The 24,912-nt window shown below is 46.8% G+C and overlaps 1 protein-coding gene across 2 annotated transcripts in view; it reads left to right on the top strand.

Moving 5' to 3' along the window:
- Positions 1-24,912, top strand: part of ARHGAP26 (Rho GTPase activating protein 26) — a 2,838,701-nt gene that overhangs the window by 1,931,066 nt on the left and 882,723 nt on the right. For both annotated transcript variants that reach the window (XM_069652460.1, XM_069652459.1), the window contains exon 17: positions 6,314-6,419. In XM_069652460.1, coding sequence (XP_069508561.1) covers positions 6,314-6,419 — 106 coding nt within the window. The remainder of the gene's footprint in view (positions 1-6,313; positions 6,420-24,912) is intronic.

Genomic DNA, 24,912 nt, shown 5'->3' with positions numbered 1-24,912 from the left:
ATATTTACACAAAGTAAAGTCAAGGTTCAAATATAAAGACTAAATGTGGCTGAGTCAGCTCTCCTCCCCATTTTGGGCAGCACAGAGTATGGCAATCCCTTTAGGCAAGATGAGACACTCTGGCTCAGGCTCTTAACACAATATGCAGTCCAAAATGTGGATCAAGCCCTGCCTGGCCTTCCATATTAAAGTCTTACTTTCCAATTTCCAAAACACAGTTTACCATAAAGTTCACGTCGGTACCCCTCTGTCGGGCTCAGACTTCTTAAAACAAAAGTTCACATTGGTCTCCCTCAGTCGGGCTCGGACCTTTCACAGAACACTTGCAGGGGTTCCCTTACCCAAGCTTAATTCATCTCCATTAGGGGTTCCCGTCTCCTAACTAATTACACCTTCATCTCCCTCAGTCAGACTTGGACTGTTTTCTGATGTCGAAGACTTTCGAGTGTGCGTGGCTTTTTTTCTACAGACCTCCGCAGGACCACTTCGACTTTCCAGCTTTCAACTCACGTTCTTATGTTATTTGTCCCAGTGCTTCCTGGTCTGGGTAATTCACCAAAGTTCAACGTTCACCTTTTTACTCTCCCCTTTTCTCAGGGTTAAATTTCGATCACCTCCCTTTTACAGTTCATTCACTTTATCGCTACAAACTTTTCACCTTTCACTGAGACTTTCGAGGGGGCTACTTCCTTTTGCCGGACTACTCCGTAACTTAGTATTGCTGACTTTACAGCTATCGTTACTTCAAGGTTGATTCGCAGGTCTGCCTTTTTTCGTGTTTCATCCACACGCATGCAGCCTTATATTGTGCGCTATAATGTATTGGGACAAGTACCGAGCCATTCAAAACTCCAACAAGAGGTACACTCATAATGAATCACAAAAAAGTAGTGTTACCTCTGTTAGAAGGATGAGTCTCAGGACGACGTATAAGGTTCCCAGTGTCTCTACGGCACTACAGTCTTTGAGTCAGCGACTTTAACGTACCAGCCTCTTCGACTCTGCCACATTGGTAGGTACTCTTCGCGTTCATGAGCTCTTGAACAGGAGCCGTCTTCTCCTTCACTGCCTCTTTGAATAGTGCGCTTGTCACGTTTAAATGTCCCACGCACAGGAGCTTTGGAAAAATAACTAGTCTGCCCATTGAAGTTCAAGGTCTTGGTACATGGTTCATAATCTTGCATCCACCTCGTCTTAGTGCTTGATGAATTCTGGAAGTTGAAGCTCCTAGATGATGATACGCACACAGCATTGGAATATCTCCTTTACTGGTTTTACAACAATGAACTTTAGAAGAAAATGATGTTCTGTTTAAGCAGTGTGAGTTGGTGTCATGGCTGTGTGTTTGCCCATCAAAATATGAAGAATAGGGTTCACTTCTTCTACCAGTGGGAACACGTATCTGGCAATATGCCATGAGGGCCTAATGCATCAGAGGGTCGTTCTCATGAAAAAGGGTCTTTGGGAGAAGGGTGTCTTCCTCATCGGAAAGGGGGAGATACTTTGTGTCAACCAGTGAAGTCATGACATCCCCCTGGTAGTTGTCCCCTCCCATGTGATCCTCCCTCATGAAAACGCCCCCTCTCTCTCTCTCTCTCTCTCTCACTCTCTCTTTCTCTCTCTCCTATAACAGTTCAAAACTGAGTAGTTTTAAGTCTTTCGCTCCTCTTCACAAAGATTTTAAGTTCACCATGCAAGATTTCTTAATAGTTCAAAAAAATGGTCACAACACTGGAGTATCTGTCTTTCTGTACTCGTTACTACTTTGAGAAAGAAAAAGAAAGGACTTCGGCTACCCCACCTGTATCACACTGGCCGGTTATGGACCCAGCACACGTTTATCACAGATCTCTGTTGGTTAGTCTTTACATATGAGAACACCCAGAATTTATGCGATACAATTTACATTTATTTGAACATTGTGGTTTAAAATATAGCTCACAAAGCTGTTAAAAAAAGACCTTTTGTTTTGCCTAAAAACTGTGATCAATGTAGTATAACAGGCTTGAAAATCAACCACATACATTGGTTCTTTACATTCACTGTTTTGTAGTGTGGGTTAGTAAGAAAAGGTGACTTAGAATGTGGTCCAGTTGACTTCACATCTGTCTCGTCGACACAATACTGGTGTTTCTGGCACTCAGTTGCTAATGGTTTTGCTGGTGCCGTCTTCAGGACAAATTTAGTGGACTGGAGCTTTCACTTGATTGGGACATCTGTGCCTTGGTAATTTGGTGTGACAGGTAAGCGTTGGCACTGGTTAGAGTACTAGTCATCTCCGTCCGCACCAGCCATCCTGAGTCCGAGAGAACAGCACCACTTCCGGCTAGAGGGAGTCACGGGGTCTCCTGCAGGAAGCAAGAGAGAGAGCAGGGGCTACTTTACCACTACAGTTTTGTTGAGTTTTCTATATTAAGTATCTAGTTCACACATCTTAGCCCTATATGGGCTATTTGGCCCTTAAGGCCGGCTATATACGGTATGGTGCAGCCAGTCACGAGATGGCTGACCTCCCGCGTTGTCTGGTTATCTTGTGGTTTTCACCCCCTCGTTGGATTCTGAAGCTCAACCTCTTGTGGGCTGTCCGGCCTCTCTGGCCATATCTTTCTTTGCTGGCTTTTACTCTCTCATGGGGTATTCTCCGCTTCAGCCCCTTGTGGGCTGTCTGGGCTCTCTGGCCACCTGCTTCTGTTATGGCTTGTACCCCCCTGTGGGGTATTCTCAGGTTCAGCCCATTGTAGGATGTCTGACCATCTGTTTCTCGGATTGCTTTTGCCACCTTCTGGGGTATTCTCATGTTCATCCCATTGTGGGCTCTCTGAGCCTCACCGCTCTCCTCACAATTCATTCTGTATGCCTGCCTTTTTTCTTTCTGTGTACCTGTTCACCTGCGGCGGTGCTGGTCAGGGAGGTGTCTTCTCAATTTGTTGCAGAACCTTTGTTACGTCTGAGCAACCGGGTCTCGTTATTTGGTTCTTCCTGCCTGCGACCGACAGGACCTCGACGTTGGGGTGGCGGTATGCCGTTCCGGCAGCAATTAGCTTTTCCCTTGGTTAGGTAGCTCCACACTCTCCGGCCTCTCCACCTTCCTGAACGCTGCCATGTTCAGCAGGTTCCGTGTTTCCCCTGCCCACCTCTTCCTCTGTGTGGTGCTGCCTCCAGGCTCCTCCTGGACGGGAGACATCTTTGCTCCAGCGCAGGCTTCTGTGTTTTGACCTCAGCAAGGCTCTCGCTGCTTCTGCTTCAATCTCGGGTTTTATAAGTGCCTTCCTGGAACGAGTGAGGAGAGACCATTGGTCCCTTTCTTTATGGAGGTGTGTTAACAAAACTGGGTCAGAAACCAAGCCAGTCACTTTTAAAAGGCCCTGCACATTATGGTTCTGCTCAACCCCCATATATCCAACAAAGATTTGGGACTCTGATTTAGCAGGAGGTATTATAACAGCTTTACATACAGATTCCTTATCCACTAAGGCTGTATCACCCCCAGTGAGATCTCGCTTGCCCTGTCGCCTATGGCGTGTGAAGCCGAGTGGGCTGCCCTCCCTACTCCCAAAGGGGATGGCGCTCCCTGGATTCCTCACAGTCCACACATGGTTCCTATGAAGCATAGATAATTTGCTCTAACACAGACACGCATTTAAAACCAAAACACTAAACAATCCCACCACTGTAAGTCCAAAACACAGGTCAAAGCAAAAAGGAGGGTGTGTGTGTGTGTGTGTCTGCCTGTGCCTTAAAAATGTCTTTTAAGGTCGGGATTGATATCCCAATTGTCTGCAAGGCCCAATCAATAAATGCCAGAAGGAAAACCTAGAAAAGCCTTATTAGGGGCCTCTAGTATATTCCCAACTCTGCCTTAGTTGTTTGAAGTAGCTTGGTCAAGGTGGTCTTCTTAGTGCCTTTCCAAGGCGCAAATGAAGGTTTGATGATGAAAACGCAGGCAATTCAGTCTTGATCTTTCCATGGAGTGAATGGGTCATTTGGAGTACGAGATCAGCAGCGAGTGGCATTCACTACAAGGCTCAAAGGGATATTGCAGAAGATTTGATGCAGCGAAACGTGTCTCAGAGCACAGATGGTGGGGAAGTCGATTTGCATCAGCAGCACAATAATGTTTTAATGTTCGCTTGGTTGGCCTGATGTGGCTCACATCAAGAAATGTTGGGTTCTGCAGCTAGCATTGCCAAAGGCAGCAGCTTTGGGCGTGCAGTGGCTCTTTTCACCAGGCCCTTTGTTGGAAAATGTCACTTAACCTGCTTTTCTCAGTCCAGAGACATACTTCAATGATGCTTTCAGGGACAGCCACAGTCCTGGGCATGCTCCCTACCAGCAGTCTGCAGTAGCAGGCAATAGTTCCTCCCAGCAGTCACTTCTCTGGTCTTCTAGAAATTTTGGGGGAGCAGGGGAGGAGCCACCTTCAATGGAAATCCTGTCCACACTCTATGCTGGGGACGCTGATCATCCATAGCTCCATATAGAGTTCTGTCTTCATCCTTCTTCATTAAAGATGAGTCTTAAAGATGGTTCTCCGAATGGGTGAGGTTTCCCCCCCCCCCCATACATAGTGACAAGTTGTAATGGGTTATTTATAACGTGCTTAATACCCAGAGGTTTCAATGCGCGGACCTGAGGATCAAACCAGTGTTGTTCACGTCGTCTTGCTTGCAAAACGAGCTTGTTGCCCCCGAGTTATTCTCCCAAGACAAGTTTTCCTTTTCTGTTGTCATACCGAGAGTCCCTGATTTGCAGGTAGTCAAGGGGGGACAGGATAAGAATGAAATCATGTACATTAAGAACCAAGTTTACCAAGGTAGTCTTCCTTTAAGTTTCTGGGCTCCTGACCCCCATTTGACCCACATAAAAGGGTAGAGTGCCTATGCAAATTATTCCACTTAAATGATTGCCCTTTTGCATTTTCCCCTGAAGTATCTATTTCCAGTCCTACTTCTCACCCCACACTTCCCGGGAAAGCCAGTCTCTCCATTCGTGATAGGTGTCTGTTCATGTACCAAGATTTCATGGGTGTAACTGGGCCCATGTGTTGTGGGAACATCTTTAGCAGCAGAGGCCTGCAGCAGAGCTCCCATCTGTCAAATTGGAATGGCAGAGTTGATGATTGGAGGGTAAGGGTATTGTCAGTAAATCTGGCTATGCATGCTTAATGTAATCCCTTAATAAATCGCTATAGCTATCTTAAGATGTAATTTCATCTCTACTTGAGCACTATCACAGTTTAAGAAGTGACAGTTGCCCTGTTACCATATTCACGAAGTTAACATTTAACAATTGAAACCTGTTTTGTTTATCCTCAATGGGATTCCCATTTTTATCCCAAAAAAGGCTAATGCAAAATGTAACCTAACTTGATTTCTAGCCTGGCAAGGGGGAACCTTTGGGGAGGGTACCTCTCTGATGTTTTCGGCAATGAAGCTTATCCTCATTAGATAGATATAATGTATTTTATGAGTGCTGAAAAGTTAAACAATTGCATGCGGGACACATTTTAATGGTTTGTGGTATGTGTCATAAATTGAGTTGCTATTCACCACTAAGTCGCACCCAGCACTCAGGACGACTTTTCCTGAGAAATGGATACGTTAACAAAACATATCTGGGCATAAATCGCCTTTAAATGCCTTGCATCAAAATATCAAACGCCCCCTCCCGTTGCCAAAAGCATAGGGAGAAGGGCACTCATTAATTAAGAGTGGCATTTATATATAGTGGCCATTAATTGTATTGTTCTAGGATGCAAGGTGACTAAATGCAGTGATGGAAGCAATTCATCTAGGACAAGCAATTCATACAGTAGGGGCAACAATAGGTCTACGAACCAGTTAAGTACAGTGGGGGCAACAGGTTAGGACAAACAAATCGCACAGTGTGGCAAACATTAATCTAGAGTAGCGTTTAACTACAGTGAACACTGGGTAGCAAAATACCATGGGGTGACAATCTGGAGAAGTAGATGTGGGAGACGTGGTCCATTGCATTGCTTTCATATTGCTATTTGACAAGTACAAGAGGAGCACACAACCAAGATGGGATTTTGAGTAAGGATGACTGTGCAAGGCAATTGTCACAATCATCAGGCTTACTACAAATAAAGCCTTTTTTGTTTTTATGTCAAAAAGATTAAATGACACATTTGGTTTTAGTATGTTCTCCACTTCTATTTCTTTTCCAATATAAGAAGAATATCCAAAACAAATCGAGGGACAAAGAAAGTAAATAAAATGGAACCAGGTTCCTGTGTTTGTACTTCCTGCATGCTTCATAAACGGATAATAGTCTCTTCTCCCCGTTACAGAACTGGATAACCAGGAGTCGCGCATCGCAGAGATTCATGCCTTGGTTCACCGGCTCCCAGAGAGAAACCAACAGATGCTGCAGCTGCTCATGGTGCACCTGGCAAAGTAAGCTTTTTAATTTTTTTTTCTTTCTCACCTCCTCATATTGTCGTTGTCCTTAATATTGACACAACATTATTGCTTTGAATACATGCATGTCCTTGTTGTATTTTTAATGCACCGGAGATAAAAATTCTGTAGGTAATAAAAAAAGAATTCTCTGTATTTATATGGTAATACCACCAAAATTGGTTACTGTGACCGCCACTGGGTCCAGTAGATCTACCACTAGATTATGAGTGGTGGGGTGGTTGTGTTAATCCCCTTTTTTATTTTTGTGTCCATAGTATTCCCTTGGGAATTTGACAGGGTTACCAGGGGCAGTAATTCAGCCCATGCTAATTTTTGACTTTTAAAGGGAAGGATTTACTAAAGAACCCTAATGGAGGTCAATCCTCCACTTTAAGGTCAAATATGTAGTTTAGCAGTGCAGTAAAAGTGTTGGTTATGGGGGTGTGGCTTGGCCGTGTGGTGAAAGAGCTATGTGGGCTTGCTCCATTTCCGTAGAGTAGATTTTTTTCTGTCATAGACGACAGAGCACTACAATAGCTTGGAAATCAAAAAAGTGAATAGTTTGTGAGCAACTGAGCGGAGGGTCAACTGAAGAAAGAAGCGACAGCATGGCGATGCTAAATGTGGTGCCTTAAGCTGAGGCGGAAGTTGCTGGCGACACCTTGGGAGGGCAGTAGTCCTTCAAACACCCGAGGACTTCCATCTCAACCCAAGAGCCTTCAGAAGAGACTGGGGTGTTGTCCTAGAGTGTATGTGGGCTCCAGTGCAGCAAATGCCAGGGGTCCTCCACTGACCAGGGGCATTGCCTACCTTGAAACACCAAACAACGTGTGAGGAGATCGACCTGCCTCATTTAGCAGTCTGCATGGGTGTCTCTTGCTGCTCCTCGCATTTACGATCCATGTGGACTCAGCCTCCCAGGAGTTTGTCGAGGGCTCTGACAGTAATTCCAGTCCTCTCAAGCCCGAGTTTCAAAGCAAAGGGGCTGACCTATTTTTATTTATAGGGGAACCCCCCCTTCCTTACTGTTGACTCAGTGATAGCAAGGAACGTTGAACGGTCTTGCCGAATGAACTCTTGATATGCTGCAATGGCACGAGGTGAGCCTACTCGTTGCATGGCTACCTAGGAGGAAGCTAAGCATCCCACCTAGTGGTTTCCTGTGACCCAACATTGGGTTCAGCCGCTCTTTAATTTGCGAGGCAGGCTCTGGATCTTAGAATGAACACAATGTATTAATTGTAACAGATCTATATGAACTCCTAATGATTATAACCATCTACCACATTTTTCAAGCCATTCCTGCATTAGTACGTGGATGAGAGACCTACCTTATTTAAAGTTTTAGAGGTTGACAAATAGCCACTTCCACTCCGCAATCACATTTTCCTTTTTTAGGTAGAAATGCCCGGATGACAGTGGGCAACCCATTGAAGTCTACTCTCAACTCCCTATTTTATTGGGTTGGTGCACAAAGGCAATGGGATTTGACCCCTGGCCTGCACCTTTACACCCCAAACCTTAATAACCCAGAATTTACCCCAAGGTGAGGTGTTGAAGTGTTTCACTCATGAACTAGCGGCTTGCTACAATAATGGACTGAGCTCAGAAAGGTTAGCTGTATTATGACCAAAGAGTGATCAAGTAATAATGGACTACAAGACTTATCCTTGGCCACATACCCAGTGTCTGCATCGCTCCACTGGCTCCAGGGTGCTGCTAGGATCAAGTTCAAGACCCTCTGCATCATCCACAAGGCTTTCTGGTGCCTGGGACCTGCTACACCCAACTCTCTCTTCCTAAATACCTTCCTGCTATAGCCCTTTGGTTCTCTAGCTCCAGATCAGATGCTTCTCTAAGCAGAGAGTGGGGGGTAGATCTCGCTGCTCCACAGGAGTCTCCTTCTGGACTGGCCTCCCTGCCCCTCTCAGGCTTGGGCCGGATCTCCTTAAGTTCCGGTAGCTCTGCAAGACCCTCCTTTTCTCTTCTTGCTTCCCTCTCCCCCTTCCTTGCTAACTCCCCCTTCTGCTGCAGTGACTGGCTGTCTGGTTCCCTCCAAGTTCTACTGGGGACTAGGCCCCCCCGCCCATTCCACCCCCCTCCTCGCACTTAGCATGTGGATTCTCACCCCTTGGACCCCATGCAATCCTTGGCACTTTTCCTCCTGGCCTCTCCTTAGCACTCACCTAGCCCACGTGGCCCTCTTCTACTCCCTCCTCCACCCCTCCCTTTCACTTGCATTTTCTCCTCTTTTCCCTGCACTTCCCTTCCCAACCTAGCACTTCGCATTTTGTACACACTGGCACACACTCCTCACCCCTTCCCCTTGCACTTCTTGTTACTGCGCTTGCACGATCCGAATGTCACAAGGCCTAGTAGGACCGTTATTAATATCTTCTCCCCTATCCCCCCGATCCCCCTTTTTGTCTGTGGCGCCTTGAGACACCATTTCTTGTATAGGTGCCTTAAAAATATCCAATAAAATAAAATAAATGGTTCCCTGCTTACATTTGAGGAATTTAAACAAACATTTTTGCTACCAGAAGTGGAAAGATTAAGATATTACCAGCTACGCTGCTGGCTCACAAACTCAAGATTTCTTTGTCTGGTGGGATGCGACCTACTCTTAGAACTCACAATTATAGATGCCCAGGATAAAGGGAGCATTGCATGGATTTATAAGCTTCATGAGAAGGTTGCACTGTATGATAAACTCCTATATATTCCGAGATGGGAGTGGGATCTGGCAATGAAGATACCCTTATCTGGTCAAGAGCTCTGAAAAACTGCTGTATTATGACCAAAGAGGGTTCATGTAAGATTCTATTGAGATGATACTTTATCCCTCAACGTCTGAATAGTTTGTACCCTCCCATTTCTGTCATTGTTGGAGTGGGTGCACAGACATCAGTACACTGGGGTCGTGGTGGTGGTCATGCCCCCTTGCACAGTTTTACTGGAAGGAGATCCTTTCCAAAAATAAAGATGTCACCAGACTGCAAATCCCCCTGAATCATCTTGTGTTCATTCTTGGCGATTTAGACAGTTAATGTGGCTTAACTGGGGTCTCCAATGCTTTGATTACCCAATTCCTCATCGCCGCCAGATTAACCCTGGCCCAAGCCTGGAAAATACCTGAAGGGCTGAAAATTGCTCTTTGGTAGAGTAAAGTGTGGAAGACATGGGCCATAAATAAGTTGTTCACTATCCTGAATGAAATGCTTCCAAAGTTTGAACCTATTTGGTAACTCTTTTCCGGAAATGTGTCAACAATCCTTAACACCTATAAACCTCCACTGTTGAAGTATCTTTCCCTGCATTGGTGGGATGGTTCACATTCTGTTCAACAATTCTATTTATGTTTTGTAAGGGAGACATGATTTGCACAGATTTTGCTTTGTGATATGCCTTTTGGTACTCTCGTATGGCTATGGCATTTTTTATCCTTTGGCTGAATGATGTTCTTGATGGCTCAATATTATACATTTGTTACTATATGCATTGCAGTTATTGTTATTAAGAAAGACACGAAAAGCTTCCCTGAGCACCAAATACCCAATCCCATGGGCTAAACAGCACATCACCTACCTGGGGGTCCAAATACCAAATAAGACGGTAAGAGTCTACAAATCAAACTTCCGCCCTCTATTCGCGGACCTCCGAAAGGACCTAGCCAGATGGCGAAAACAGGAAATCTCATGGTTCGGAAGGATCACCTCCGTAAAAATGAACCTGGTCCCCCGGTTGCTGTACCACTGCCTTGCCCTACCAGTGACAGTCCAAAAGAAAGCCATCCAAAAGCTGCAAGCAGACGTCTTGAAGTTTATCTGGGAAGGTAAGAAGCCACGGATCCCGAAGCAAATCATGCTCCGGGGCACCGTGACGGGCGGCCTAGGGGTCCCAGATGTCAGCAGATACTGCCTTGCGGCCCAGCTATCCCACGCCTTTGCGTGGAAACTTCAGGAATTTCGACCCCTGTGGCTGATACTGGAGGACAAATGGTGCCAGTCCCCGATAGAAAACCTCCCACACATGAAAAGAATGAACTACCCTGCCATTGAGGGCCCACTGACAGCGACTAGCAACACGGTTGCGAGCTGGAAGAAAGCAGCCCGCCAATGGAACCGCATTACCACGACAGGCCCACTCACCCCCATCTGGGACAACCCGGACTTCTCCCCAGTCATCACCCCGAACAAATTCAAGAGATGGAAAAGTGGAGGCCTATGGGTCGTCGCCGACTTCTTCGCCAACGGCTCCCCGATGAACTTCGAAGCCTGCAAGGCCAAATTCCTGGTCCCTGAAACAGAAAGATTTAGATACGCCAAGCTCAGGCATTGGCTATCCAGTTAAGGAATCAAGCAAGGTGGAAGCAGAGAACTATCAGCCCTAGAGAGAACACTCACAGCCCCCCCCCCCCAAAGGGAAAGTGGCCATCCTGTACAGACTGCTCAATTCCACAGACCCAGACAAGAAGGAGCTCTACATGTTAAAGTGGGAAGAGAATCTGGGCAGAGAAATCGACCCGTCGGAATGGAATCACATCTGGTCCAGGGCTCACAAAAGCTCCAAATGCATAACCAACAAGGAAGGGGGCCTTTAAGGTGTGCTACAGATGGTACCGGACCCCGGAGATTCTCAATAAATGCAACCCCTCCATCCCTGGGCAATGCTGGAGAGGATGCACGGACAAAGGCACACTATACCACCTTTTGTGAACCTGCCCCAAAGCCGCCCAATTCTGGAGGAATGTCCTCAACCAAATCAAGCTAATCACAGGCCTCACAATCCCATGGGACCCTGGAATCATCCTACTCGGAGCCACAGGCGAAGGACAATTTCCGCTAACAGGCCGCATAGCCGATCTCTGCTTGCACCTCCTAACGGCTGCAAAAATATCAATCGCCAGACTTTGGAAACATCCCGAGGGCCCCTCAATTCCATTGTGGTGAACCAAATGTTGGGAGATCGGGTGGCAAGACAGCTGGGACTCAACACAGACAAGGCTCCCTCCTTCCTGCAACAAGCTCACCCCAGTCCACAGAGATCGCCCCCCCCACCCTAAGATCCTGAAGACTCTGTAGCCAAAAAGTGACTCCTGATAAAGCTCTCTGTGTAAACTGATGTTCCCTGTTCTTCCCCTCCCTCCGCTTTCTGTTTGTCTTTAGTTATTCCACGTTACCAGTCCGGCGAAATGAAGCCTCAATGTTCTTCTGGTCTCTATAACTCGCCGAAAGTTGTATGTTTCATGTCAATTTGCTTTAATTTATTACACGAAAATAATAATAAAAAAGTTTTGAAAAAAAAAACATGTTAAATGAATAAATAAAGTTGGGTGCAAAAATGGTGGTAGTTCAGGTAATGACGAACAAATGTTGGTATGGAATTACTGCTGTTTTTTTAACTGCACTGCAAAATGTTTAATGACCCTCTATAAACAAGAGAAAAATACAATTATCAGGCATACCCGGGGGATGAAACAAAAAGCATTTTGAGGTGTTCTGAATCACTGTCATGGAACTTAGCGTTTTCTCACTTTGAGAGTGTAAGAGCACAATCCATCCATTCTCACATATGTTATGTTATCCAATATTTATACTGTGACAATCACCACCATATTGGTCTTACGGCGCTTGGCCTTGTTATTACAGAAACAATGACCTAATTGAATGAGACATTGCAGGAACAAAGGGTAGCCTTTGTAGTGATTAAATTAAAGGAAACATCAAAGACCAAGGTTGGTCTCTGTTATTGTAGAAGATGGAAACTGGAAAAGCTTGAAGAGACTGACTGTCCTTACCTATCATGAATTCTTTATTGCTTCCGTCATTGAAAAGTTTGATATCTACATCCTTCCTTTTAATCTGGTGTATTGAAATGAACATCGTTTTTGTCTGTTTCCTTGTTGCTGGAAAGCATTTGACAGTTTAATTCTTTTTCTTGTGGATGTTGGATGAATTGACAGAGTTGACAGAAATTGAATACTTTTGTACGGGTCAAACAGTCTTGTTCCAAAAATAATATTCTTTATAATGTTTCCTTCATTTTTGCAACAACATTTGGTTCAGAAAATTCTCCTAAACATCTGGGTGGGACTAGAGTTGATTAAAGTAATGTAGCAGTGTCATCATAAATGTAGGATGCCAAGAGCAAGCCCTTGGTTGTTTGATGTTTAGTAATCTTGAACTGAAATGCATATGGGATGTTAGCATATGGATACCATTAATGGCTTAATCAGAATGCTCGAAATGCAGTCAGTATTATGTTGTTGACCTCATCATACTATCATATTCTATGTAATAAAAGGCCAGATGTATGTTTGTCCAAAGCCGTCCTGCCTGCTTCACCTGTTATCCCCACTAGAGGCAGCTGTTGTGCTATGCATACAACAATAAGAACAAAAGTTGTATTTCAACAAGATCACTGCTAGAGAGAGCTGTTGCCTTACGTATACAACAGTGCGACTTCAAGTTCATCTCCCAGGCGAACAAAATGTGTATTTCAACAATGATAACGAAGAATGAACTGCAGAAAAGGCCCAAGACAGGGATACCACTTCAACACCATATATTTAGGAAATATATATATATATTTGTAAAAAACATATAAACAGAAATTCATTTGATTAAGCTCTATTTCTCTAACAAAATAAATTACTTATTTTTTCAATATACTTGTGTATGCATTATTATATTAACAATATTCTTCATGTATGTTTTGAACTTTATTTGACTTTAGTGTACTTTATTTTATTATCTCATGTCTACTTCGGATCATGCTGCACGTGAATTGTATTACTCTGACATCCTTCAACATTATAGATTTAAGTCCAAAACCTGTAAGTGGAATCCAAGTCAATGAAGAGCAGATACAACAAGAACTTTCAACTGATTATTTGAGATTTTTTTGAGGTTACTACTCCTCCACATAAAAGGAGCAAGATCCTTTACATTCTTTTTTCTATTAACATAAATAACGTGAAAATACAACACATAATATATTTACTCTCTGAAAATGTCTTCCTTTATGCACATTTGCCAGTCTACGCAGGCTTTTTCATTTGTTCGAAATATTCTGACTTTAGAAGCAGCCTAATGGTCGATTTAGTGTCCAATATTTAATGTTACCACAATATAATAAATTACTTCTTAGACTTAGGCAGAGTTTTTACTTGGGATGATGCCCTTCCTCAATGTATTGCCCTCTGCTTCATTTCAGACAGTAACTTGGGGCCAGGCATTATCCAGCAATCAGAATCCCTGCCTTTGTTTATGAGGCTTAATGATTAGCACTGTGACGAATCCCAGGGTATTGTCACCATTTCCAAGTGGGAGGCCCCTTTCGATGAGGCCAGGGAGGTGAGGTTGCTAACTGGTATTCCCTCTGGGGGTGATACTCAGCAGCTGGATCTCATGGGGATGGAAATCCTTCATGGGGCTCCCATCCCTGGGAGAACACAGCATCCATTCACCCCTTTGGTGTCCCCACTCACCTCACCCCTCCACCCCCTTCAGGTGCCTTTGGTCCCCAACATCACTATTTGTTATAGTAAAATATAGAGTGTTCCTGACAGGACTGGGACAAGGAAGAGGCAGACTTACCCAAGCTTGAGGCTAAAGACTACTGAGGTGAAGAAGATTAAACGAGGAGGAACAGGCCCACTGCGGAACCTACATACGCGGTATAGACCTCAAGAGACCAATCCAATAATAAAAAGGAAAGAATAAATCAGCGAGAGGTGTAACTAGCCCTGGATAAAAACGCAGGGAAACGCTAGTTCCATGACAGGAGACCCGAAGGTAAAGTGCTGGGACGTGTAGAGTCGATGGGCCAGAGATGTCCAGAGAAGCTGAACCCGATGGTGGCAGAAAGGAAGAAACAACAAGGAAGACGTGGGCCTCTGGAGAACAGACGAACAATTCGAAGCTCCGGAACTGCGAGGAGAACGCTGAACGTGGCAGCAACAAGGAATCTCTGCTACGCCACGTAAAGAGACCGCAGGACGCCGTGAGACTTCCCAAATGTAGGGAAGGGGTCAGACTGGTGACCAAGGCATTAAGGGAGCTGGAAGACTGAAAACCCATACCATACATTGCTAATATATCCAGACGAGTACAAGGGAATACTAGAGGCATTGTATTCGGTGCAAACTTTGTAAACCATGAAAACATATCTCGAAGAGCACAAGGATTTAAAAGCAGCATTTCACAGTGAAAAGAACTTTGTAAAGCAAACCAGCATATCGCAGGGATTGCAGAGGGATTCACAGAGTTGCAAGAACTTTGTAAAACAAATAAGGATAACCCAAAGATTGCATAGGGATAACAAAAAAAGTAATCAAACTGAAGTCAATAGAAAGAATACTCCTTTGTGGGATAGAGCCCGGCAGGGAAGTATACCAAGTCTGTCCAAGTGGACACAAGGTACGAGAGGGAAGGAAATCCCTCAGAAGCACAGCCACAGGGTCTGGGACCCAAATAAAAGCGGGGAATCCCTGCCATCGCACAGCAGGTTATGGAACTCTAATGGATGGGTGCAAGGCCCATCAGTAACATATCTAAAAGGTGAAGGTCCTCATCAGAGGAAAGAGCTACAATCAGTGGGCAGGAGCCCAGAAGCAGTTGGGGAGACCCCGACTAGAAAAGGAGAAATAAGGGAACGGAAATTAAACATCGTTTGGAACTGGATCATTGTGAAGTCACGTCTGTCAGGTTAGTGAACCAGATCTGAGAAAAGACTGGGAACCTTTATTTTGTTTAAAGGGCAAGAAAGAGGTTCCCTCTAGAGGATTGGGGAACTCTGTGTGTTTTTTTTTTCTTCTGGTTTTGGAAAGGATTTCCCTCCCTCCAGAAGACTGGGGAACAGTGTTGGGTGTGGATAGGTTTTCCCTCCAGGAGAACGGAGAGCTCTGTTTTTTGTTCACAGACTCAGGAAATCATATGGAGAAAGAGGTTCCCTCCACACGGGAGGAGAACTGTGTTTAGTACAACAGGAACAGGATTCCTCTTAAAGACTTGTGGAACGATATCACAATCAAAAGTAGAAACAAAATCCAAGATAAGGAGTTCCTGGGAGGAATGTGAGGAACAGTGTTTCTTTTTGTTGGTCCGAACATTTAATCACGATTTCTTTGCACCAGAACAGTGCCGGGGAGAGTACATCCAGAGCGAGAGGGGCCTTCTTCTGGGTGAACAAGACATCCAACCTTTCGTTAGTTAGTTGAAAATGTAAAGGACGGAAATAGGTTTAGACACAGGATGGTGGGCACTTTACTTTCAGGACATCCTGACCAGGTCCTTAGTATTTTTGTTGAGGTAGAGCAATCCCTCATAGTAAGTAGGGCAAGATAGGCTTTTTTTTTTTCCTAAATAAGTCTATGCCAATCGCTTTACCACAACTGTCTTATGACTCGTACTTCTGCATCCTTACAGCACATAGTAAGTCAATTTTGCTCATTTGCATATCATAACCAGAAATCAGTCTTAGGGCTAAATTGTTCCTGAAGTGCAATTTGGCTTGCCAAAGGAAATACTTTTGTATATGTACTAAAACTCTGTCTGTGTTCAGTTATGGGTACTCGGTGTGATTGTTAAATTACAAAATGCTCATGTGGCTTATTATGGGATACTCGCCTTCCTCTGCTACTGACTAGAGCTTGCACAGCACAACCATCACAGATTTAAAGCATACTGATTCAAGAGTCAGACCACTTGAGCGCATGCTCTCTCGACAGCTGACTTTCCCACCCCGGTAAGGGTGGACTGGGAATTAAGAGGCCCTGGAAATAATTACTGGGGACCAAAAAAGGCCCTGCAAATAATGTTCAAAGTGGCCCCATATGACACTTTTTCAGCAAGCCCAATGCTTTTCCTATGAGAACATTTGGAAATACCACACAAGAGGCCCAGGGTGCAGAGGCCCACCGGGAAATCTCCAGAGATCCATATAGGTCAGTCCACCACTGCACCCCGGTACCCTATCCTATTTCCCTCCACAGTCTTTCTCTGCACATGTTAGGAGTAGCATGTGCATAGTGCAGCCTGAACCCACTCTTAGACAGCCAGATTTCCTTTTAACCACTAAGCCTTTGCACTCGCATGATAATTTCAGTAGAGTTATAGATCCACTAGAAATTGGATTCCGCAATGGGAATGTCATTCCCTTCTTGCTCTGGACGCTAATAAAGCCTTTGACTGGGGTGATTGGGGATTCATCGAGTAAACTGTGTCAGCCCTAGATCTTGGAAGCCTTTGCTGCACTGTCACTAAAATACAGATTAATGGTGATTACACAGACAGCGTAACTCTTTCAAGTAGACCAGACAGGGCTGTCTTCTGTCTCCTTTACGTTTTGCTTTATCCATGGAACTGTTGTCCATTTATAACAGATTTAATCCTCACATTCAAGGTATAACATGGGGCTAATCAACTGACAAAATAGCTCTTAGACTGACGATATGCTTTTTATTAAACACACAGATGCATCCCTTTGTCTGTAGTTGACTCTTTCGTTGAATTTGTAAATATGTCTGGGTTTCAGATTAATTTTGATAAATCACAAGGTTTTAATATCACTCACCAATTGAAGTGACCGTTCTAGTTGAGATGTATCACTTGAATATTTAGGTATCATATTAGCTCCTCGATTTAAAGATTTACTCAAATAAACTATCCCTTCCCTAATCCGTGAACTGTCTGAGGATCTAAACAGATAGATTTCGTGGATAGGCAGATTCCATACCTTGAAAATGAATGTGAGACCCAAACGGCTATATTTCTTTTGCAGCCTCCCCATCATATCATCAAACCATTATATACACACGTTGCAAAGAAAACTGTGCTCTTTTATATGGGCAAATAAAACTCCTTGGATCTCACAGAAGATCCTCTCCCAGACGATTGCACTGGTTTGTTTTCTGAAATAGCCACAGTGAACCTGCTCCTCAGTATAGTTATCAGCTTCAGGGTTATCCAGGGCTCTTACTTTAAATCATAGATTCCTAGGCCTCTGTGGGAAACCAAGGAACCTATGGACCCCACAGGGCCTGTCTCACGAGAATTGACCCAGAATAGGTGCCCATTCGTAGATTTCCCAGGTACATGCCATATGAATGAGATGCAACCTCCCATTTTAGAGGATAGGCTGTTGCAGGGCTCGAAATTAAGATTGGATAGGCAGGCGTTACAAGCAGCTATTGGACAGCCAGCATCAACCAGTCACCAGGAGCTACCACTCTGGAACGAGGAGCTAGTACATAGTTACGTGAATCTAACGTCCAAATAAAATGCAAACATATAATTGTATCCATTATTTATGACCTCTTTTCACTTTAAATGTCATATAGATGTGTCCTAATGTACATTTATATATTGTCCCATATGCACAGAGTTAAATTCACATAGTTGTGTTTCTTCTGCATCCGTTGGCTTGGGAAGCCAAAAGTAGCTCCTTGTAACTAGTGGTTCGAGGGGATTGGGACATATTCCATATCTATGATATATAATCACCACAGCTGTGCTGCTTTGGAAAATCTTCGGCGTCTGCGTCGATGACGTCGATACGCCGACCTCGAGGACCTCCTCCGACAGCCGACGTCACTGGATGTTATAAGTAGGACGCACGACGCCCGTAGCCTCAGTTCTGTTTTTTCCGCGAACGTGTTCGCTTCGGAGATCTCGGCGCCCCGACTCTTTGGAGGGGCGACTCTCCGCATCGTCGTCGGAAGTCCAGTGGGTCTCGGTCCCGGAGTCGGTCCCGCCACTCCTCTGCCTCTTCAAGGCACTCCCGGAAGCGCCGTCATCGGTCGCCTTCCCTGTCCTCATCCGAGGACTCCGCCCGTCCGCGGGTCACTTATCCCACCAAGCATGCGACGCCAAAGGAATGGGCTTCCTTCGGGAAGAAAATCTGGTCTGTCCGTGCCTCCGAGTGGGGGTTGGTCGTGATCGGTCGAGAGACATCGCTCGCATGCCTTCGGGCTCGGGTGGTCGGCACGATTCGCGGGAAAGGTCTCGCTCAGACAAGGGGAATCGTTCTCGTCATGCCCGGTTCAGATCCCGGTCCTCGACGCGCTCGAGACCGTGTGCACCTGTGGTGTCTTCAAGGAAGAGGTCGACGCCAGTTGCGCCGAGGTTGTCGATGGACTCTTTTGAGGCCCCGCTATTAAGAAGTCGTCAACGCCATCGGCGCCCAGGCCGTCGAGGGACACGCTCGGGGCTCCGGCCTCGAGGCTTGTGTCGACGTCATCGATGCTGTCGGCCCGCGTTCGGCGTCGACGCCGATTCACTCGACGCCCTCGACACCTTTCAAGGCTATTTCGACGGGGGTACCCCGGGGCTCGGTGGAACCCCCTAGAAAGGCTCTGGCCAAGGTCAAGCATGGCTTTGTTCCACATTCTGTGCCTTCTTACCGCCATCTTGAGTTTATTTCAGAGGTGGATGAGGGCTCTGATGATGGCATGGTTCCTGATACGGTGCCAGACGAGATTCTCTCGGGCAATAGCCAAATTGAGGACCTGCGGCAGTCCCTGCACGATGCCAGTGTGCTGGACACCTCTCTGTAGGTGGAGTTTTGTAGGCCTGAGCCTGGCACTCATGCCGACTCCTCGTACCGGCGTCTTATGTCTAGGGTCACCGAGTACTTGGGATGGTCTGCTCCCCCAGGGGATTTTCTTCAGGATAACCTTACGGATATCCTCGACCAAGGTCCACCAACTGACCCGGTACTGCCGTTCCATATGGCTCTACAGAGGAGGGTGGCGGCGGCTTGGACTGCTCCGAAGAGTCTCCCGGCAGTGGGCAAGTCTTTGCGGCGAAAATACCGCCCAGCCAGTAGAGACCCCTGCTACTTGACCACTCACCCCACTCCGGAGAGTTTGGTGGAGCAGGCGGCTACGGCCCCGGCAAAGCAGGCGTCGTATCCTACCATCCCTCCTGATAGGGACGACAAGCGTTTTGACGGCTGGGCGAAGAAAGTGTTTTATTTAGGGAGTATGGCGCTTCAGGTGGCCAACTCCGTATGTGCCTTGTCACGTTTCACGCACACTCTGTGGAACTGTGTTTCCTTAGCGGCTGAACATATTCCCGAAGGGGACGAATGGGATGGTTTGCTTGCCATGGTTCAGGATGGCAAGGATGCCATGTGTGAGGCCGTTCAGTCGGTCCATGGCGGCAAGCACCGTGATACGCAGGTTTGCATGGTTGCGGAAGTCGGGGTTTGCTCCTGATGTGCAGGCACGGCTCCTCCACATGCCCTTTGACGGGGAACATCTTTTTGGCAGCAAGGCTGACGAGAGTCTTGAGAGGTTGCAGACCTCCAAAGCTGCAGCAAAGTCATTGGGCGCTGCAGTTCGACAACCTCTGCGTTTTCGTCCTAGGGGACAACAATGGAGGGGAGGTTCCTTTCGTTATTACTCATCCTTTGGTAAAGTGAGAGGAGCTGCCAGTCAAAGGGGCCACCGTAGGAGTGCCAGAGGTGGAAAGCAAGGTACTCGAGGTGCAAAGGCCACTCGGGCTGTTGCCTCTTTGCCCTCAGGCAACGCAGCAGCCACTTCAGCTCAGTCATGAGGCCATGTCCCATGGTTCGCTGGTTGGGGGAAGGCTGGTGCAGCATCTTGCAGAGTGCCGTGCCATTACTTCAGATGTGTGGGTTCTGGAAATCATAACCCACGGCTACTCAGAGGCCTCAAGACAATCCACCGGGGAATCTCTCTTTGAAGAGTCTGGATCCGCTCCTTGCCCAGGAAATTCAATCCCTGCTGGAGAAAGGCGCCATAGTACTGGTGCCTGTAGCGGAGGGGAACAAGGGGTGGTATTCCCCTTATTTTTTTGATTTCCAAGAAAGACGGGGGATTGAGACCCATCATGGACTTGCGCGGTTTGAACAAACTCCTCAGGAAGGACAAGTTCAAGATGGTTACTCTCTCTCAAGTCCTCCAGGTCCTTCAACTTCAGGACTGGTTGGTGTCTCTCGACCTCAAGGACGCTTATTTTCATGTGCCGATACATCCAAAGCACAAGAAGTACCTGTGGTTCGCGGTTGGCGACTCGCACTTTCAGTTTCGGGTCCTGCCGTTCGGATTGACCTCCGCCCCGAGGGTCTTCACCAAGCTTATGGTAGTGGTGGCAGCGCACCTCAGGAAAGGGGGATTCACGTCTATCCCTTCCTGGACGATTGGTTGATCAGGGCGCGCTCTCCCGAGCAAGTCCTGGATCATCTGTCTGTCACCTACCACTCCCTCCACAAGCTGGGCTTCTCCCTCAACTTAAAGAAGTCCCATTTGACACCAACTCAGAGGCTCCAGTACATCGGAGCTATGCTCGACACGTCCCTGGGGCAGTGTTTTCCTCCCCGGGTGCGGGCTCATCACATTCAGCAGATGGTGCACAAGTTTCAGCTTGCCCAAAGTCTCCCGGCGTTCGAGTTCTTGAGATTTCTCAGCCTCATGGCATCCTGCATTCTTCTGGTGCCAGAGGCCAGGTTGCGGATGAGATCTTTGCAATGGGCACTCCAGCTCCAGTGGTCTCAGTCCTCCGGCAGGTTGTCGGACCCTGTTCAGGTGCCGTCCTCGGTCGCCCAGGACCTTCTGTGGTGGGCCGTCGAAGACAATTTGATGAAGGGGGCTCCATTTTTGCTACCATGGCCGGAGGTGACGATCGTGACGGACGTATCCCTCACGGGATGGGGAGCACATGCCAACGAGTTAACTGTCAGCGGTCGTTGGTCTCCATTGGAGTCCAGACTCCATATCAATCTGTTGGAGCTAAGGGCCATCAGGCTAGCCCTGAAGGCTTTTCTGCCGACTGTGCGAGGGAAGAATGTCCTGATCCTGACGGACAACACTGTGGCCATGCACTGCCTCAACAAAAAGGGGGGGAGAAGAGTCACTTCCTCTGTGCAGGGAGGCGATGCAGCTCTGGTTCTGGGCAATCCAGCAGGAAGTCGATCTCGGCAGTTCATCTGGCCGGAGACGAAAACGAGACGGCGGACGCTCTGAGCAGGCAGAGCACGATCTCTCATGAGTGGGAGTTGGCTCAGGAGATTCTCCTGGAGATCTTCGCCTTTTGGGGGATCCCTCAAGTGGATCTCTTCGCCTCCAGTGTCAACCGGAAGTGCGAGAGGTTCTGCTCGCGGGAATTTCCTGCAAAAGGAGCCTTAGGAGACGCGTTCGTGGTGGAGGGGTCATTCCCAGTGCTGTATGCGTTTCCTCCAGTCCCCGTCATCCCGCAAGTACTGCGGAGGTTACGGAAGTTCGGTTCCCGTATGATCCTCATTGCTCCGGCGTGGGCCCGGAGAACGTGGTACCCGGACCTTCTCGACTTGTCCATCTGCCCTCCACGTCGTCTTCCCTACCGAGACGATCTGCTCTCACGGGAGGGGGGTGGTCAGGTTCTCCATCCAGAGGTCAGATCCCTCAACCTTCACGCTTGGTTTCTGAAAGGTTGAGGTATAAGGATTGGGACCTCCCTGAAGACGTGATGGAGGTGTTGCTCTCGGCCAGACGGCCAGCAACAAAGTCCCTGTACCGTTGCCGTTGGCGTAAGTTCTGCGACTGGTGCAGGGTTAAGAATGTTGATCCTTTTGCATGTGACATTCCCATGGTTCTGTCTTTTTTGCTTTCTTTGGCCCACAGGGGCTTGCAAGTGGGTACCGTTAAAGGTTACCTGGCGGCGCTGTCCATATTTAAGCGCTCGTCTGAAGAGTGTTCCTATTTTAAAATTTCTCAGTTTCTGATAGGGCTCACTAATGTGTTCCCTCCGTCACCTTTCCAGGCGCCGGTTGGGATTTGAACCTTGTTCTTAAGTTTGTGATGGGTGCTCCGTTTGAGCCTTTGCATTCATGCCCTTTGAGACTGTTAACTCTTAAAACTGTATTTTTGGTTGCGGTCACTTCCGCTCGGAGAGTGAGTGAGTTACAGGCACTTTCAGTTAAGCCACCCTTCACTGTGTTTCATAAGGACAGGGTTGTCCTTAGAATTCGTCCTTCCTTTCTTCCGAAGGTGGTGTCAGAATTTCATTTAGGCCAGAAGTTTCTTCTTCCAGCTTTTTATCCTCCTCCACATCCTGGTAAGGAAGAGGAGAGGCTCCATAGGCATGATCCTAGGAGAGCGTTAAGCTTTTATATTTCATGCATGTCCCGGTCAGAGTGGACGATCAGCTTAACGCTCTCCTTATCCTCGATCTTCCACTTTATCTGACAATTTGGCTATTTCTGAGTGTTACCGATTGGCGGTTAAGGACCCACCAGTCGGCTTGCGGGCCCATTCTACCAGGGGTATGGCTGCTCTACTGCCCCACAGAGGGGTGTTCATATTCGTAACATCTGTGATGCAGCCACCTGGGCTTCGGTACATACTTTTGTACGTCACTACTCCCTCTATTCCATCCGTGGGCATGATCTGGCCTTTGGCAAGGCGGTCCTTTACCCCGCAATTTGATTGGGCATTCTAAATTTCTGTTTTCTAAATTCTTTTCCCACCTCCTTGCATTGGTACTGCTTTGGGAGTCTGTCATAGATATGGAATATGTCGTAGGACCCAATCCCCTCGAAGAACAAGTTACTCTCTTACCTGGTAACGTTCTTTCGATGGGATGGTCCGACGACATATTCCATATCGCTCCCTCCCTGCCTTCCCCACTACAGAATTTCTTATACGATTGCAGCTAACGTTTCCGCAAGGCTTTGTGTGTCAGACTGGCAGAAGACTGGTGCCACACGTTTGCGAAAAAACTACAACTGCGGCTACGGGCGTCGTGCGTCCTACTTATAACATCCAGTGACGTCGGCCATCGGAGGAGGTCCTCGAGGGCGGCGTATCTACGTCATCGACGCAGGACGCAGACGCCAAAGATTTTCCGAAGCAGCACAGCTGTGGTGATTATATGTCATAGATATGGAATACGTCGTCGGACCATCCCATCGAAAGAACGTTACCAGGTAAGAGAGTAACTTGTTCTTTTAAACTAACCAGGCTCTTTTAGGCTATAAGCAGAATAGCTCCCAGCTCCCCTCAATTTCGAACCCTGCATGTTGGCTTCCTTCCACAGTACAATGATGTCAAAAGTTCATGAGGGACCATGTGGTGGACATTGTGGAGCAGTTGCTCCCTACTACATCACCTGTGTCAAGTCCCCAACTTTCGACACTGTTGTCTCCTCTATCATGTCGACCCCTGTAGACCCAGAACTGCAGCCTACGGTAGCCCGACTGGCAGACAACCCGCCTGTACCTGCTGGTGCGACAGGAGGCTGGGGCACAAGGGGAGGTTGACTTTCTTTTTAACCACACCCTCAGCCCCCCTACAGACACGCCTCTGGACATGGTACTGCCCACAGACTTCTCTCAGAATGGTCAGGGGGATCAGCAAAGGCCTAATCCCAGGTCAACGACTTAGGACAGAGACAGTGAAACAGATGCAAAGGAATAACTTGAGGAGAGTAGATCCACAGTCAAAGCTTCCCTTGCCCTTAAGACAGTCTGCCGGACTATGAGGGTCTTTAGATTACAATTTACCGCTGAGTCTGTGGGTGTTTACTGCCCAATACTGGCTGCAAAAGAAGCAGACAGGACTTGCATAATCAGCCAACATTATTTCCACTCCAGTGCCCAGGAAATAGGGCAGACATCAGATAAAGTGGAAGATCGAGGATAAGTGTGAACCATTGCATGAGGAAAAGCTCTGTCAATCCAGCTTTGTAGTCAGTCTTATGTAGTAGCAACAGTGCTGTCAAATCCCATGCAATCTCTGAAGCCACTTGTTATAGAGTCCTAATATCTAGGCAGCATAGGAAAAAATAAATACAGTAACACCTCTAGCTTTTGGACTTAAGGTGAACAGTCTGGCTGCAAGTCTCTAATCTATATACGTAGGGTCAGGATATGGTACTCAACCTTTGCTTCAATGCAAAAGGGCCTTCCACTTAGGAGCCGATTAATAAGTCTAAGATGTCCGTCTTCACAGTCAAGACCCTCTTAGTGATTTCAAATTCATCCGCCATATCTGGGGCCTTAGGTTCTCACCAGAAATATTCTGGACTTAAGCCCAGACCTCTGCAGGCATTTCTAGGACACTGGGAACCCCTAGATTGGGCCCATGCAGCCCAAAACATGAAGCAACATAAGCAGACTAAAGCTTGATCCGCGCCTTCACCCGCTGGGTTGGTACACCTATATTATTTCTAAATAATAAGCTTATTAATGTCAAAAAAATGCAGCAAAATGCAGAAAATGTGATAAAAAAAAATGGCAAATCTCTGCTTTCCTGTAGCTTTCGAAAGAGCTGTGCTTTCTCCAAATGGATTGAGAATGCATTCGTCAAGAGTCATGGTCGCTTCAGTTGCCTTTTAGAATCCATTGTAGTGACCATTGTGCTCTGTAAAGATTCACAGGGAGAGACACGCCTCATGGGAATAAGCGCTCCTCTTCTGTGAAGGAACTCCCTAAAACCTTTCCCCCCCTGCTAACACTACTGTTTGTTATGGTGATGTCTCTT

This window comes from Ambystoma mexicanum, chromosome 3p, assembly GCF_040938575.1.
Source record: "Ambystoma mexicanum isolate Mex_15411 chromosome 3p, UKY_AmexF1_1, whole genome shotgun sequence".
NCBI lineage: Eukaryota > Metazoa > Chordata > Amphibia > Caudata > Ambystomatidae > Ambystoma > Ambystoma mexicanum.
The sequence above is the reverse complement of the archived record's forward strand: the minus strand, read 5'-3'. Positions and strand labels throughout refer to the sequence as shown.